This window comes from Delphinus delphis, chromosome 19 (genome assembly GCF_949987515.2).
Source record: "Delphinus delphis chromosome 19, mDelDel1.2, whole genome shotgun sequence".
Taxonomy (NCBI): Eukaryota; Metazoa; Chordata; class Mammalia; order Artiodactyla; family Delphinidae; genus Delphinus; species Delphinus delphis.
In genome coordinates, this window is record NC_082701.1 from 14,973,021 (window position 1) to 14,989,590 (window position 16,570).

General features: G+C 43.7%; 1 protein-coding gene across 1 annotated transcript; it reads right to left on the bottom strand.

Moving 5' to 3' along the window:
• Positions 1 to 1,974: 1,974 nt before the first annotated feature.
• Positions 1,975 to 7,477, bottom strand: LOC132414939 (intercellular adhesion molecule 1-like). Its single transcript, XM_059997937.1, is given in 8 exon segments — positions 1,975 to 2,183; positions 2,379 to 2,420; positions 2,423 to 2,620; positions 3,288 to 3,557; positions 4,089 to 4,373; positions 4,627 to 4,947; positions 5,820 to 6,086; positions 7,423 to 7,477. Coding segments are annotated over 8 exon segments (1,647 nt in total).
• Between the last annotated feature and the right edge of the window lie 9,093 nt (positions 7,478 to 16,570).

Consider the following 16,570-nt stretch of genomic DNA (forward strand, 5'->3'; position numbering starts at 1 on the left):
AACAGTGACACCATGTGGCAGTGAGAAGCAAAGGCAGGAGCAGGCTAAGCCTCCAGGGTCTCCAAGGTGGACCAAGTCCGAATGACCCCCTTCCTCCCTCCTGTTTAGGATTCACTGTTCCACAGAGCACTGGGGCCATGAGGTGGGGTTTGCAGATATGAGACCGCTACAGACCTGATGCAGCTGATCCCAAGACACTGAAACGACTGAAGATTCCCAGATGAGGCAACTCCATACTCTTCTTTCTAACTTATTTCCCCAAGTGCTCAATTCAGAAAAGTGAATAATTTCTATTACTCACATGATGAGAGAGCAGTGGCTAGTATATTTAGTAGGAAAATTGAAGCAGAGAAGGTCATTTTGGAGGGCTGCTGTTTTGCAAAATCAAACGGGGTATTTCCAAGCTCCCCCCGGGAAGCCTTCCTTGATCCTGAGTTAGGTGTTCTCCTAAGGGCCTGTACTTCCCCATTCATAGCATTTAAGGTGCAATTGTGCTTTCCTGTTGACGTGCTCTAGCTTGTAGCAGCAGGGACAGTATTTTGTTCACCATTGTATCCCTGCTGCTTTGTATGTGTTGAAACCAAAGGATTATATTATAGCTAATCCATAACCCAGACTCAGGAAAGGTCTGGCAAGAATGAGACAGTTTTTTCACTTTGATGCCTGATGCTGTGTTCTTTCTATCTGGTGTCTTCAATTTGGAAGGCTGTGGACCTGTATCTGGAAGTCTGGACTTTAGTTTTGAAGGCAAGTCAGAAAGGCTGCTTCCTGAACTAATGCACCACCTGCCCTGGGCTGTTTGTTTATGCTACCAACTTGACATTCTTTTCATAGAGATTGTTCTCAAAGTGCAACTATGTGACTTAATAAAAACTTTCAGCAGTGACACAGAAGAGAAACACTTTCAGAGGTCATAAAATCACTTTTACTTTTTATCATTTCCAACATTTCAGTAACCCATACATGACTGATTTTGGAGAAAAGACCTGGTTTTACAATCCTTCATATCTTCTCTAGCGGGTGAATATAATCTTTCCAAAGAACAGAGAAGGAAGCTCAATCATATAGTGAACATAGTCACAGGAGGAGTCCTCCTGAAGCTTAAAGGGAAGTTTGCAGACATATAAAAATATATACTTCTTTATGTAAAAGGAGAATAAACATTGGAACTCTAACCTAAGAGCTTGTACAGGTAAAAAAAAATTAATATGTTTAATGTGAACTCACAGATGATTTACTCTATAATGGATTATGAAAAGGAATTCAGAGATGCTTGGAGCTCAATTTCATGGAAGAACTCTACCTTCCATTTCAGGGACAGAACACTGGGCTAGGAAAGCTGCATGTCTGACCCAGTGTGGAATTTCTTATGATTTGTATACTCCTCTATGGCACACAATAGATGGTTAGTGAGTTGAAGCCTAACCAGACACTGAGCCTTAATGATGTCATCAAGCTCAGCTCTGGGAGCCAGCATTCCAGAACCCCAGGCTAGGAGAGCACAGGAATGTGTAGGCGGGAATCAGGTTCTGATTCCTCGCCCTTTGTTTGGTATTGACTCCCTTCAAACTCCAGTCCCCAGACTAAGAAATTGGTTCCCACTTAGTCATGAGGAAACCATGAGAAATGAGTTGTATTTCAGAGATATTTCTGGCTATCTCTTCAGTCTGATGTTTGGGAGCAAAGGGCAGTGGGAATGGGGGTGACAAGGCACAGGCAGGATCTTCTTTTCTGAATCTGAGAGTGGACTGGTAAATCACACAGCAAGGAGCAAGAGGCCCTCTCACCAGTTAACACTGAGACTGAATTCCTACTCAGACGAGCGGAGCTTGTGGGTGGATTGGATCCACAGGACATGAGGGCCTGTTTCAGGACACAAAGGATAATGTCTCTTCCTTTCTCTTCTACTCCCTCTTCCCTCTCTCAGGAAACCCCAGTAGTAGAGGGTGCCTTCAACCAAATAGCTCTTTCTAACTAACAGTTCTGTGCGATGTGCTTTTCTGCTTGTTGAACAGCAAACTGGCTTTCCTCCTCTTTGTTCTTCTCCTTCTGCCTATAGGGCAAGTTCCTCCTCTCTATCTTGCAGGGCCGATAGTTCAAACACAGTGCTATGATGATTACGCCCACTCCAAGGATGACAATAATAATGACGAAGATGGTGGAACTGACTCCTTCATCCAGTCCTGCCCAAGCACAGAAGACAGAGAATTGGGAGTGATCGAGGGCAGGAGAATCGCCCCACCCCAGCCCACAAGGCCCATTTGTCAGTCTCACCCTCCCCAGCCCACCGAAATCTTTCTTCTTTCCATGTTTGTTTAAGAATCCCAGCCCCTGGGGGATTTCCATCCTGGGCCTGGCAGCAGGGGAGCTGCAGTCACCTTGAACAATGACAGCAATGTCTTTGCTGACAGAGCCCAGCGGTTAGTGGCTGTGCAGCAGTAGGTTCTAGAGTGGCCCTGGGTTGCCTTCTGTGGCACTTCAAGGTCAAAGATCGTTCCATTCCAGGTACACGACAAGATTGGTGTCGGGTTTCCCTTTGGGACACAGGCAAGCATCTGCTCCATCCCTTCCAACCAGGTCTGATTGCCAGGGCAACCAGATTCCTCTAATCGTGGCTTGTCTGGAAAAACAGGTCCCCAGAGGGGCCAGCTCAGGGCGCCACATTCCCTTGTCTCCATCATGCTCGGCTCCCTGTCCCTCCCCTAATCCAGACGCTGTGTCTCCTCCACCCAATAGCTTTCTTTCCCAAGGGGAGGACCATCAGTTCCCTGCTTTGAGCTACTCTTTTCCCTCCTTGGACGAGACTGAGATGCAGCACAGGGCATTTTAATGGATTAAGACTAAATGAACTGAACTGCTTGGTCAATGATGGCCCTGGGGTCCCTGCTTCCCATCTTTGCTTCTCAGTGAGTGAGAACATGGGTAGGGGTGAACCCAGAGACAACGATTTTTCTACTTTTCAAAATACAAGTTTTTATGAGGAAATTTCCCTCCTCAGCATAGGCTCCAACTATCACTTCCTATGTTCTCAGCCTTTGGCCCTCAACTAATACTGCCTGATCACTTTAACCACTTTTTCTTTTCTCTTCCTGGTTTCCCCCTAGGGTTCTCCCTACTCACTTTCCTAGGGGTAAGGTAAGCTTGAAGAGCTTTAATTTTATTTTCTCCTTTTTTTTTTTAAATGAGAAAAAGGTGGCAACTCTAATAATGAAGCTGCTGGCCAAGATCTCTGGAAATGGAACACTAATCATCCTTGTTTTGACAAGAAAGATCAGGCTTCTACTCACATAAGACATGGAGTTGGATCACAGTGGTTTTGCTCAACCGCTGACCCTGAACCTCCAAAGAGGCCTCACAGGAGAAATTTCGGCCATCATCTTCCTCCCTGGCGGTAAGTAAAAGCCAGGTAGGCTCCCCAGGGGCAGGGAGATCTGGGGCTCCCTGAAGCCGACAAGTAGGGCTGGGTGATGTTAATACATGCCCTGAGCAGGTCACGTTAATTTCTGTCCCTGCCAATGGGTGTAATTCTTCTATCTCCAGGATTGGCAGAGGGAAGCCTATAAAGAAAGGAAAAAGGGAATGAAACATATTTCTCAAAACTGACAGCCACTTCTGTGCTCTTGCTGCTGGTGGCACCCCTCGGGCAGGCGGAGAGCAGGGGAAAGGCTCTGGATACCGTTACTGCTTCTGTGCTGACTGGCGGGAGCGACGAGATGCTGTGGGAATTTGCGAGCTTCTCCTGTAACAAGTGCCGCATGCACATATCTGGCTATGCCTCTGCTGCAAGGATAGCGAGATATCTTTTCATCTTACACATTTCCTCCTCACTTCAAATCATTGTTCCTAGGAATAAGTTCAAGCATTCAGAATCACTCTGTAAGTATGATGGCCTAAGGAAACAGGGTGAAGGCTAGATAGAACTACTGCCTCAGCGCATCCCTGCGCTTAGAGAAAGATGAAAACTAATGTTCACTTTGGAGTATACCTAGCAAAGATTAGTAGGGAAATTTGCAGTTGAATCACCAAGGCTTTACTGTGGACATTTTCAATGGCAGAGAACTGTCAAGGGAAGGGAAGAGGCAGGTCACTTACTATAGACTCTCTTGTTGGCTCTCTTGTTTTGTGTTCCATCGGACCCAGAGATACAAGGCAAGACAGCTCCTGATCACCAGTCTCCATGGCCCGAACACTGGCATTGGCCCATACTGTGTCTCCCTCCCAGGAGAGGAAGGGCCTAAGCTCCTGGTCTCCCAGGAACATGCGGATCATTACCTCTTCAGCTGGGAACACCCTAGCCACCTCACAGCTCATGGTCTCTGCCATCCCAGCTTCCAGAAGTGAAGAGACCCAGATTTGGGGGCTCTGAGAGAATTCTGCCAAGAAATGAGGAAAAGGAAAGAAAGGAGAAAAGCCATGATAAATCACATGTCATATAGGACCCCACAATGTAGGGAATGGGGCTAGAAGCTCTCTGTCCCTCACAGTGAGTTTAAAACTCAAGTCAAGGTGGAGCTCAATTACCCTTACACCCTCATCCTAAACACTATGGGAAATGAGGGCCAAAGGCCAAGGTAAGCTGAGGAAACTGAGCCCCAGGATTCCTTCCACACCTGGGCTCTGACTCACCAAAGATTCGGAGCACCTTGAGGGCTGAGCTGCTGCAAAAGAGCCCTCCACCATGTGAACTCAGGTCCAGTTCTGCATGGCAGGAGAAATTGCACCTGTCATCCTCCCTTTGGGCTTTGACACTGATGGTGACCTCAGCTCTTTGGGAGGCCACAGCCAAGCTCCTAAAATTCTTTCTATGTAGTTCTTGGTTATCCTGGAGAAGGGTAAGGGTGAGGTTTTCCAGGGGTGTGACACTGGGCACGTGGCATGTCACTGTAAAGGCGTCATCCACAGCCACCCATTCAGGCTGCAGCTCCATGATCACTTGCGCTGGTGGCTCTTTAAGACAGAAAGGTGGGCTTGATGAGAGAAAGATACTCAACTCTCCAGAAAGAACTAGTATAGGACAGGAAGCCTGTGACAGAAGGTGACCACTACTCTTAAACCATCTGATGAACAGTGTCAGCTTTCTGCCCTAGATGAGATGAGTTAGCCTTCTTCGTCCCATCAAAGGTGGGTAAAGCCAAGAAATGTTAACTGGTGAGGGGCCCCCTGCTTTGATAGTTGCTGCCATTCTGGAGAGCTTTTCTCTCTTACCAGAGGTGCTTCAGAGGCACGAGCAACTTCTGAGGAGCTTCTTACCGTCACACGAAAACGACACCCTAGCTAACCAAGCTCTGACACCCCAGAGATCACACTTATTCTTATGGATACATCTTTGCCAATGCTATTTGCCTACCTGAGAGAGGCTCCTCGCCCATTCCCATCACTTCAAAACCTAACCATTTGCAGGAATGAAGCTCAAGGGCCTCCTTTTCTGTGGAGACTTCTCCAGCTGCCCCAGCCTACAAAGACCCCGCTTTCCCTAATCCCTGTTTATTCTAAAAATTTGTGACAAATAATTCAACAATGATTTTATATTTTTTTGATAACTTATAAATTAGCATCATTAGCAAATGCCTCCTGTATTTGAACATATTCTCAAAAGCACAGATGTCTGGATGCGCTCTATGGTCTGCTCCTCATTTAAAGGCCTACACCAAAGGGAAAGAGAAATAATTGGCTCTAGAATCCCTACAGTAGGACAGAAATCTTTATTAAGGGCCACAATTCTCTCCCCTAAAATAAGTCTCTTTCTAATTATTCCCTAAAGAAGGCACAGTCATGTTCCCCCACTCTTCCCTTCCTCCCCAGCCCTCAGCCCCACTCACGGTACACAGTGACGCCAAGGCTTATGTCCTTTTGGATCCCTGCACAAGAGAAGAAGCACTGCAGGATGGAATTCTGTGTGACGTCTTCCAGGAGAAACTCCTTCCACTGAGGCCCTTTGCCCACCTGGGTTTTCTTTAATAAAGTCTCAATTCCACTGGGTCCCAGGTCTGGACAGGTGGTGCTGCAGTTGACCATTAGGGACTGCCCATACTTTACACGGGCCTGATGTGGCCAAACAGAAACCCCAAATAGGTCTTCTGCAGCCCCTGAAAAGGTCAACCACATATGCCAAAGACTCTGGTGAGGACCACAAGACCCAAGAAAGAAAATACAGAGCCTATTCTATCTAGTTACAGGTTAGAGAATAGGAAACCTACCCTGAATAAAAAGGTACAGGGGACAAACAAGAAAAAGACCCTTAAGGAACAAGTTAGAATCCTGACTCTACCACCATTCCCTCCTCTCAACATCTTTCTTGGGATCTCGATTTCTCTAATAGTGTCACCATGGAAACTATGGCGTTGCTAAAAATCATGCCCAGGAAACCATTCTCTTCCTAAACTTCCAGAAATCTTGGAAACTTCCAGAATTGGCTGCTGAGGGCCCTCATGGGGTAAGTAGACCCCTGAAAAAAAAGAGCTTTGTTACTTATACCTCAAAGCAGTGTTTCTCAAATTATGGTCTAAGAATTGCCTTCACCAGAATTATGCTGGAATGCTTGTAGATTGCAGATTCCAGCTCCACCTCAGACTGAATGATTAAGAATTTGTGAAGGCAGGACCTGGAAACACTCAAGGGAACAAAACAAGCACTCCTGGTGACCTTTGTGCACACCAAATTATGGGAACCACTGGTATAAACGTGACTCCCAGGGTCACTCATTTCCATGGAACTTTTCACCTCTTCTTCTCAAAGTGAGACTATTCCATTTTGCTTTGGTGCTAAGGCAACAGATGTTTTTGGATGCTTAAGAGTTTAGTCTGTTAGGGAACTCTTCTCAGGAACAGTGAGAGAGACATCAGGTAAGTTTTAAATGTCTGATATAGGTGAGGGGCACAGTGTCCCGAAAACGTCCCTTACCGGTCCCCTTTAGCTATTCCATGTCCACCATCTACTTCATCTCCCAAATACTAGTCCCTTCTGGGAATACACAGCTCTTGCAGCAATGTTACCCACTAAGGCTCCAGTTCCTTTCTTGCCATCTGGAGAACTCGTTCTTCACAACTGCACTATGGGCCCTGTCCTATCGAGATCCTATTGTAGCTCATCGTGACATAAAAGATGGCAACAAAGAAGTAAAAATATTCCCGAGAGCAGAATAGGACAGTCCAGGGGCAGCAGGGAGCCAAGCAGAGAAGGTATATTTCTTAGAGAGGGTTTTTTCTGATGGTCTATTATCCTGTCCCTTAATGTGGGTTTTCCCAGTTACAAGCCGGAAACACCTATGATTCTGTGTCCTAGATCCAAGAAATAGGACTCTCTCCCAAGGGTCCAGATGAGTGAATACTAAAGTGTCACCCCACTCAGGATTTCCTAACCTCTTTCTCATTGACCTGTGCCCTAGCACATACTAGCTAAAGAAACTTTCCCAAATAGCCTCACCTGGGCAAGGAATCAGGGCCAGCAGGGCCCAGACACCAAACAGTAGCATTTCCATCCTTATGAGAAGGGCCAAAAGTTGGAGAGAAAGAAAGGAGACAGCAATGCTGGAGAAAGTGACAAAAAAAGAGAAAAAGGATATAGGAAATTCTTTCTTTGATACTGTTCAAAGTTAGCTCCTTCCCTAAAAGCTTGCATGGTCTGGAGAAATTGTAGCAAGAGTATCAGTGGTATGGAGGTACGAAAAGAAATTCTTGCATCTATTTCAGTTTGGTTTATGTGCATAGCAAAAAGACATAGGAAAATATGAGAAATAATGAAGGAGATATGAAATTAAGTGAGATTCCTATATAAGCTTGTATTGCACTTACCTGTTTACATGTTTGCCTCTGTTTGAGTCAATAGAAGATGGCTGTTAGCATAGACATATGAAAAGTGAGGTTTAGAGAGATGAAATTTGGCAGTGTTTATCTGGCAGTCCAGTGGAAAGTGACCCTGAATCTAGAAAACATGTTCACTCAAGTCCTGTTCTCTTATGGGAGAAATGCTTCTTCAGGACTCTCTCTTCATGACCTCTATGAAATATCCCTCAAGATAATCCATCTCTTTCTGATCTACCTCCAGGTTCACCAAGCAACATTTGGATTACTACTTTGGCTTCGTTAAATCTTAAGTATCCACTTCTTTTCTCTGCCAATCCATACCAAGTTTTTCTTTCAAAACCCCATTCAAGCAAATTTCTTCTAAGAAAGGACTTTCTTGACTAATCCTATCCCACTTCATAATCCCTCACTTATTACACATTATCTGTACCTCACTTTATGCCAAACACGATTTCTGAAGCTATGTATATTAAAATGTAATTCACCTCAGTGCATTATTTTAATGATGTAATCATTACTGTACTAGGAATTCTTTAAGAACAAGAGATAATACTTTCATCATCTTGCATCTCCAGCACCTAGCACAGTGCCTAGCATATTATGGATATTCCATAAATGAGTGACTATCCTCTAATTCTCCATTTTAATTTTCATACACTGGGTTGTGTACAAGTCTACCTTTACTTGTATGCTGGTCTGAAAGAGAGTTGTTTTTTTTTTTTTTGGTCTTTTTTATACACGCATAAAACAATAGGCATATCAAAATTTACACTCCCAAGTAAATGCTACCATTCAAAACAATCACTTTGGGAGGCTATAAATTTAATCCAGTGATGACACTATTATTCAAAACATTTTTGGGAAGTGATTTAGAACTGGCTTTTAAGCTACATAAGAAATATCAGTCTCTTTATTAAGCTATTCTGTTGGGTTGGCCAAAAAGTACCTTTGGTTTTTAAGTAAAAATAAAAGACACATTTTTCATTTTTACCAAGAACTTTGTTGAACAATGTATTCACCCTTTTGTTCCAATACCTTCTGCCATTTTTCAGGCAACTTCATAGTTCCATCTCCCCAAAACTTTTTATCTTTTTGAGCAAAGAACTGTTCCAGGTGCCTTTTACAGTCTTCCAGGGAATTGAATTTTCTTCAATTAAGAGGATTTTGTAAAGACCAAAATAAATAGAAATCCGAAGGTGCAATGTCTGGTGAATACGGCAGATGAATCAGAACTTCCCAGCCAAGCTGTAACGGTTTTTGCCTGGTCATCAAGGAAACATGCAGTCTTGCCTTATCCTGATGGAAGATTATGCATTTTCTGTTGACTAATTCTGGACGCTTTTCGTCGAGTGCGGCTTTCAGTTGGTCTAACTGGGATGGAATTAATCATTTGGTTTTCCAGAAGGAGCTCATAATAGAGGACTCCCTCCCAATCCCACCGTATACACAACATCACCTTCTTTGGATGAAGACCGGACTTTGGTGTGGTTGGTAGTGGTTCATTTCGCCTGCCCCACGATCTCTTCTGTTCCACATTATTGTACAGTATCCACTTTTCATCTCCTCTCACAACTTGTTTTAAAAACAGAACATTTTCATTACGTTTAAGTAGAGAATTGCATGCATAAATATGGTCAAGAAGGTTTTTTTCACTTATGTGGAACCCAAACATCAAAGCAATTCGCATAACCAAGCTGGTACAAATGATTTTCAACCCTGATTTGGATATTTTGAGTATGTGGGCTATCTCCTGCATGGTTTAACGTTGATTGTTCTCAATTAATGTCTCGATTTGATCACTATCAACTTCATCTGGTCTACCTGACCATGGAGCAGCGTCCAGCGAGAAATCTCCAGCACGACACTTTGCAAACCACTTTTGATACTTTCAATCAGTCTCAGTACGTTCTCCATACACTGCACAAATCTTTTCTTGCATTTCGCTTGCGTTTTTACTTTTCTTGAAATAATAAAGCATAATATGCCAAAAATGTTGCTTTTTTCTTCCATCTTCAATACTAAAAGGCTACACAAAAACTCACCAACTTTGATAAGTCTTTTTTTAAATGCACGCTGATATTGACAGCTGTCACATACAATCAAACATAATTGTTTCCAATGAAGTTAAAGACAACTAAGTGCTACTAGAGGCATCTTACGGTTAAAAAAACCAACGAACCTTTTGGCCAACCCAATATTATTCTTTGGACAAAAGTGATATTACTCAGTCACCTTATTCCCCAAACTTAGCTCTGAGTAACTTACATCTCTTTCAAAGGAAGACCTCCTAACATGAAGAGATTCTAAATAAAGTAACCTCAGACTCTGAAGGGCATTTCAAAACAAGTGTTTTGAGTAACAACAGCTCTGCTGAAAAGAGTACAAAAGCCCCAATTGGGACTACTTATATTCATACATTCTTTCAGCAAACAATTATCGAGCCAGGCTTGTAGTAAGGTGTTGAAGTTACCAAGATTTATCCTATGACATAGGAATTCCTGGTAGTTGGAGGGAAAGACAAATGTAAATACAATTAACAATATACTGTGCCGAATGTTATCATAAATATTGAGAGGGAGTAAAATGAGAATTAAATGAGTTAATTCAAGTGTTCAGTCCAACTATTGGCACCTAAGTCTTCAATAAATGTGATGATGGTGATTGTGCTGTTCTTTGATGCTGCTGATAATGACAAGCAAATTGATCAGGGAGCATTGAGGAGGGAATCATTACTTCTCTCTGAAGGAGTTGAGACGGTCTCTCAGAAAGGTCCCCTTTGAGCTGCATTTTCTATTATGTGCAGAAGTCTGTTAAAGCATGAAGTGATATGGAGAAGAGGTCAGGCCAGGCTTATTTGAGAAAATTAGAGAAGTTCATCCTCGTTTTCCCTGTGGCATGTTATGATCAGGTACTGAAACATGAAATTTTATATTCATTTTCTTAATGAAAAAGAAAGTGGCATCCCTAATGGGAAACAGTTTTTAAATCTTGAAATCCCTTTTGCTCACTCTGTAGACTATACCTAAATTAAAGGTTTAAACTGTCGGCTCTTCTAGGCCTGTACTCCAGCCACTAAAGGGTTGCAGGGAGAGTGGTGGGCAATGAGGGGAGGGTGGCAAACATGCATGTGCTGTTGGATGGCTTTGGCTGTGTAGCCGAACTGGACTTCCTGTCAGAGTTTGGGATGCTCACCATCCATTTACATCCCAGGGGTTCTTGCAGTTTCTTACACACACCTGAGTCACATCCCACCCTTTGAACACTGTCTCTTCGCTATGCCTGGAATTTGCTTCCTCATTCCTGAACACTCTTTCACCCAGTTCAATGTGTCTTTTCAACGAAGCCCACCGTGACCAGCACTTTTCAACCCCGGGTGCCCACGCCGCATCCCAGCACACCCTCGGTCGATGCTGCTGCTTTCTTTTCCCCCAGCAGCACCACCTTCTACCACACTCCCCCTGACCCCTTAGGCCTGGGAGTCTGGTCTACTTCCGGCCTGGACTGTAAGCCCCATGAGGGCAGGGCCTTTTTCACTGATGGATCCCAAGCACCCAGAATGGCTGTAGGTGTTCAACGACTATAAACGAATGAATTAATGAACTAGATAAATTATTTACAAATCTTTGAGTGAGGGGCTGCACCCACCCCTCGGATACAGAGCCCAGTCAGTTGTGGCTCGGCAGGAGTTTCCCGTGCAGTGTGTACACAACGTGGCTCTGAGCCCAACAGGCCATGAAGCCTTTTAAAGGTGGTTGGTATTTTACATTTTTTAACTATGTGGGGGAAATACTTCAATGAGTGATCCTCAAAAATTCCGGAGTGTGAGGAGGTGAAGCCCACCAGGAGGCCAGACCCCCACAGATTTGACAGGAAAGCTGGGAGAAGACCCCAGCATGAATCTAAGCACAGAAAACAAGACCCAAGTTCTCACTGAGGGCCGCTCGTTGCTGCCCCACCCGCTCCTCGCCTCGCCCGCTTCACTCTCAGGCGCCCGCCACGCGCTCCGACCGTTTGGTAGGCACAGCCGGGCGGGCGCGCACGAAGACGCTCCTGGCCGGAGGATTTGCCTGATCTGCCTAGAAACTCGTGACGTCTACGCAGAAGCTTAGCGAGAGTTGGCTGAGACAGGCGGGGCGGGCCGGAAGCTAGGACGACAGGAGGGGGTAACGGGGAAGATGAGAGTAGGGAAGCCTGTATCCTGCTTGGCAGAGAGCACATATTTGACTCAAGGTAATGGCTACTACATAAAAAAAACCGTGAAAACAAAATGGAAATGGTGGTTGTAGCAAATAATGGCTCTGTAAGGAAAACAAGGGGTTGTCGGCACCCCCCTGCCTGTTCGTCTGGTGGTGCGTCCTGAACACGTGAGGCTCCCGCGCGGGAGTGGGCTGCGCGCGCAGCCTCCTTCTCGCCTTGGCCTTCCGAGCGGGCTCGTCTGTGGACTTCGGCTAGGACCTCGCACAAAATCCTGCTGGGACTCCACCAGGCTCTTCCTGGGTGGGCTGGGAAAGGGGTTCGGAGGCACGCCTTGCCACTGTCTGAAAAGTCTTTCCGGCGCCTCGCCCCCTGTTTCTATACCCCGCTCTCCACATAGAAGTAACACGCTTGAGGGAACTAGCGGTTCGGGCCTCACTTCCTACCAAAGGTGCTTGCGCCCTTGCTCCCGCCCAGGGCTTATCAATAAGCTATAAAAATTAAGGTGAGCTTGTAAATCCTCTTTTGTTGCCTCTTTTCACCCCGGGTCCCTTTTCCTTAGCTTCCACGTCTGACGTCTCCCGAGGGTCGTGTCTCAGAAACCTTTGCCTGAGCGCAGATAGGGCCATTCACATCGGCACCTTTTTGCGGCTTTGGATCTCCCGTAGTCGTTGGTCTGACCGTGAGGCATGGGCTGAGTTTCTTGGTGAAGTGAAATTTGAAGATTTGGGAGGTTTTTTTAGGAGGGCAGTTGTTAGGTGCATCCACTATCTCGTTTAATAGAACTCCTTTCCAGCGAGGAGGCAGTCCTTTTAACCCGATTTCGTGAGTGAGGAAACAGACTTGGAGAGGCCTCACTAATCCTTGTATGGGGGAGGCAGGCCGGGAAATTATTAATGTTGACAGTTTTGGTGACCAGTATAAGTCTTTTTTTTTTTTTTTAATTTATTTTTGGCTGCGTTTGGTCTTAGTTGCTGCCTGTGGGCTTTCTCTAGTTGCGGCTACCGGGGGCCACTCTTCGTTTCGGTGCGTGGGCTTCTCATTGCGGTGGCTTCTCTTCTTGCGGAACATGGGCTCTAGGCACGCGGGCTGAGCAGTTATGGCGCAGGGGCTTAGTTGCTCTGCGGTATGTGGGATCTTCCCGGATCAGGGCTGAAACCCATGTCTCCTGCATTGGCAGGCAGCTTCCTAACCACTGCACCACCAGGGAAGTCCTGACCAGTATAAGTCTTAAGAACCTTTTTTTCTTTTTTTCAGCTGCCTGTCTTGTGTCCTAGTACCACTGCCTCCTCTCCTTCCATACTGACAGTTTGAGGGAGAGTGTTGGATAGAATAGAAGCTTGGGGGCTAAACAAGCCAATGAATCCCTCAAAAATGTCCTACTAGCTTTAAGACTATGGGAAATTTACGTAACTTACAGTTTCCTTAGCTGTCAACGGGAATGGCATTTAGTTTATTTATATGAAAGTGCCTACCATTGTTTTCTGACACTAAAAATAAGTGTGCAGTAAATGGGCATCTGTATTTTCCTCTTCCAATCTCAGAAGGGCCTTTTCTGACTACTCTCTAAAACTGCCAGGCTTTGTTTTTCTTTATAGCACTTATCACTACCTGACTTTAAGGTAAATATCCAGTGGTGTTCTGGAGCAACTCGAATGGGCAAGCCGTTCTCTTCCCAGCTCTGCATTTAATGATGTAGGTTGGTTACCTGAAGACCATGGTAGAGGTTTTAAAAAAAATTTAGCTGAAGTGTAGTTGATTTACAATGTTGTGTTAGTTTCTGGTATACAGCAAAGTGATTCAGTCATATATATATATATATATGTATATTCTTTTTCATGTTCTTTTCCATTATTGTTTACTACAGTGGTGGAAGTATTTATATCACTGAAATTGTCAGAGGTTACAAATCAGGGTTTGATTTTGTTTTTCTGAGAACTGGTTGGTAAATATTTACCGGTACACCACTGTATATTTCTGTTTGTTTATGTTTATTGTTTTCTCTCTAGAATCTAAGTGTCACGAGGGCATGATTTTCATGTGTCTTATTTATTGCTGTCACCTTAACACCTAGAACAATGGCTCATATAGTATGCACTCAATAAATATTTAGTAATTGAGTGAGCTGAGAGTCTGTGAAGAGTGGTGATTTCACACCTTAATTTTCTTTAGGGGAGGCATGGCATAACTCCCTCAGAGGACTCTTAGCTTTGTGACACCAACCTCCTTTGACTGCTTTTCATTTTCCTTCTGCTTCTCCATCCCTTGTCCCCAAAGGTAGTGGTGAGGATGAGAATTTGGATCTGTCTAGAGAAGACATTACCACCACCCTCTTCCAGGCAACAAGCTTCCAGGCAAGAAGCTCAACTCCACCCCTGAAAACCTCTATCAGTGGGAGAGAGTGAAGGAACTATGCTTGTCAGAGACATGCCCTCAACTTATCCCAGCCCCAGACAACTCAAAAGGCCAAAATGGAGATGACCCCTAATACCATTTTTCCAAAAAAATGTTTCTCATACCTCTTCATAAAGTTCCCAGCAATTACTATTTTATGGGCTAGTTTTAAAAGGTTTCAGAGATTTCTGGGAAGTTCTAATTGACAGGTTTTTATTTTATTTTATGGTAATATTTTCAGGAATATTTAATTTGTCTGAAGTCAGAGTAATTTAAAGACTTTATGGAAATAGCGTATATATCAAAATTTATCAAACATGTAGTTGATTGTCAGTCATATTTCAATAAAGCTGTTTTTTTAAGTCTTTATAGAAATATTTAATCATAGAAATATTCATATTTGATAATATTAAACATTCATATTTAATATTCATATTTTTTTTCAGTATCAGTAACCAAATTTCAGTTTCATGATAGAATGTTACCATTTTCAGGAATTGTTTTGCCAATTTCTAACTTTGCATATCACTTTAGTATGTTACTTCTAGCAAAATGTATTTGTGATGTGGTTGCTTCTGTTGCTTTACCTGATTTTTAGCATGTTCTTTTTTTTTTTTTTTTCTTTTTGGTCCTTTACAAATTCATGTTCCTGGTTAATACATATCAAATCTGAGGCTAGTTCATAAGCTCTATCATAGTAACCCCTTTAAGCTGCCTTCCTTTCTCTTTTGTGGCTTTGAATGGTTTTGCTCATTTATGTTAACTCTTTCTGTAAAGTGCTACCAAATCAACATCCTAATCACTCCTTGTTAGAAATCAAAATTTCTGCACTTATACTTGGCAGGATTTTTTCAGCTGCTTATTTGTTTTTTCAGGTACCGTTGAATGTCATTTTCTATTTTGTCATATGCTTACATTTTTATTATCCTTTTTCCAGTTCCTCAATGGCATATCAACCTTAAATTTCATTTCTTCAATTAAAATTTTAACCTTCAAAATCTTTAAGGCTGTTAATATAATCCCATGTAATAAAAATAGCTATATCATGTAAAAATAGTTTTTTAAAAGTTCTGGTAATTTTATAAAATGGTCACTTAGTGAATGGAATTTTAGCAAATAAGCTTGCTCCAGCTGTCCCATTTCTTTATGTGAATGGTGCTTTCCTAGAGAAGTGGAGAAGGCATTCCTTCAAATGGATAATTGCTTTGGCCCAGGTGGTTCATGATTGTGGGACTGGCTTATAGAGGCAGCAGGTTTGAACCTGACAGAAGCCGGAAAAACCCCAGCTGGAGAGCTGTCCTCTTCTGAAGGTGCATCTCTCATTTGACTGCTTTTTTTACTTGGTTTCTTGGCTCCCCAAATCTGCTGCCTCTCTGATCCCTCAAGACTCTCTTTCTCCTTTACCTGCTCTTTATTCGTGGGGCTGGCAATGCCTAACTCAGGGCAACTTGTTTATAGAGGCTAAATGGCTAGTTAGGATCAGTATAGTCTTAACCAGAATCAGAAGGGCGTATAGATTATGGGTTAAACATCAGGAGTTAGTACTAAGGGAATCAACCTTGGCAGCCCATCAGAGTCAAGGTGAGGATAAGATCTGAGCTAGGGAGTAAACAAAGAAAAATCCAGGAATCCAGGTGGAAGGTCACAAGTCAGTATGTTCAAGAGAGTGAGAGTGTAAAGCTCAAGAAAGATTTGGGAGTCAAAGTTAACTACTATGATTAAACTGGTTTTAACCTTCTGCCCTGATGGGTTGACTCCTGATTGGGACCAACTTGGAGCAGAGTTCTAGGGTGAGGAAGCAGAGGTAACTTTTATCAGAGTTATTTCCTGTGCAGGCATTTTTTCGTGCACTGTCCTGGAGTTCACACTGCAGGGGTGCGTGGTTGGAGAGCCCCAAACAAAAGCCGCAGCACAATATGTTGAGTACTCTTACACAGATTTAGATTGAGTGCTATGGAAAACAGAAAAGAGAACAACAAATTGACAATGGCAGTTGGAGGGTGGGGATAGGAAATCACGGAAAATTCCAGAGGCAGTGGCATTTGAGTTGGCCTTGAAGAATAAACAGACTTTTGCATAGCAGAGAACTGGGGAAGAACACTTACTCATTTAATAAATATGTATTGAGTACTTAACTTTGTGCCAGGTATAGTTCCAGGCAGTGGGGACACAGCAGCGAA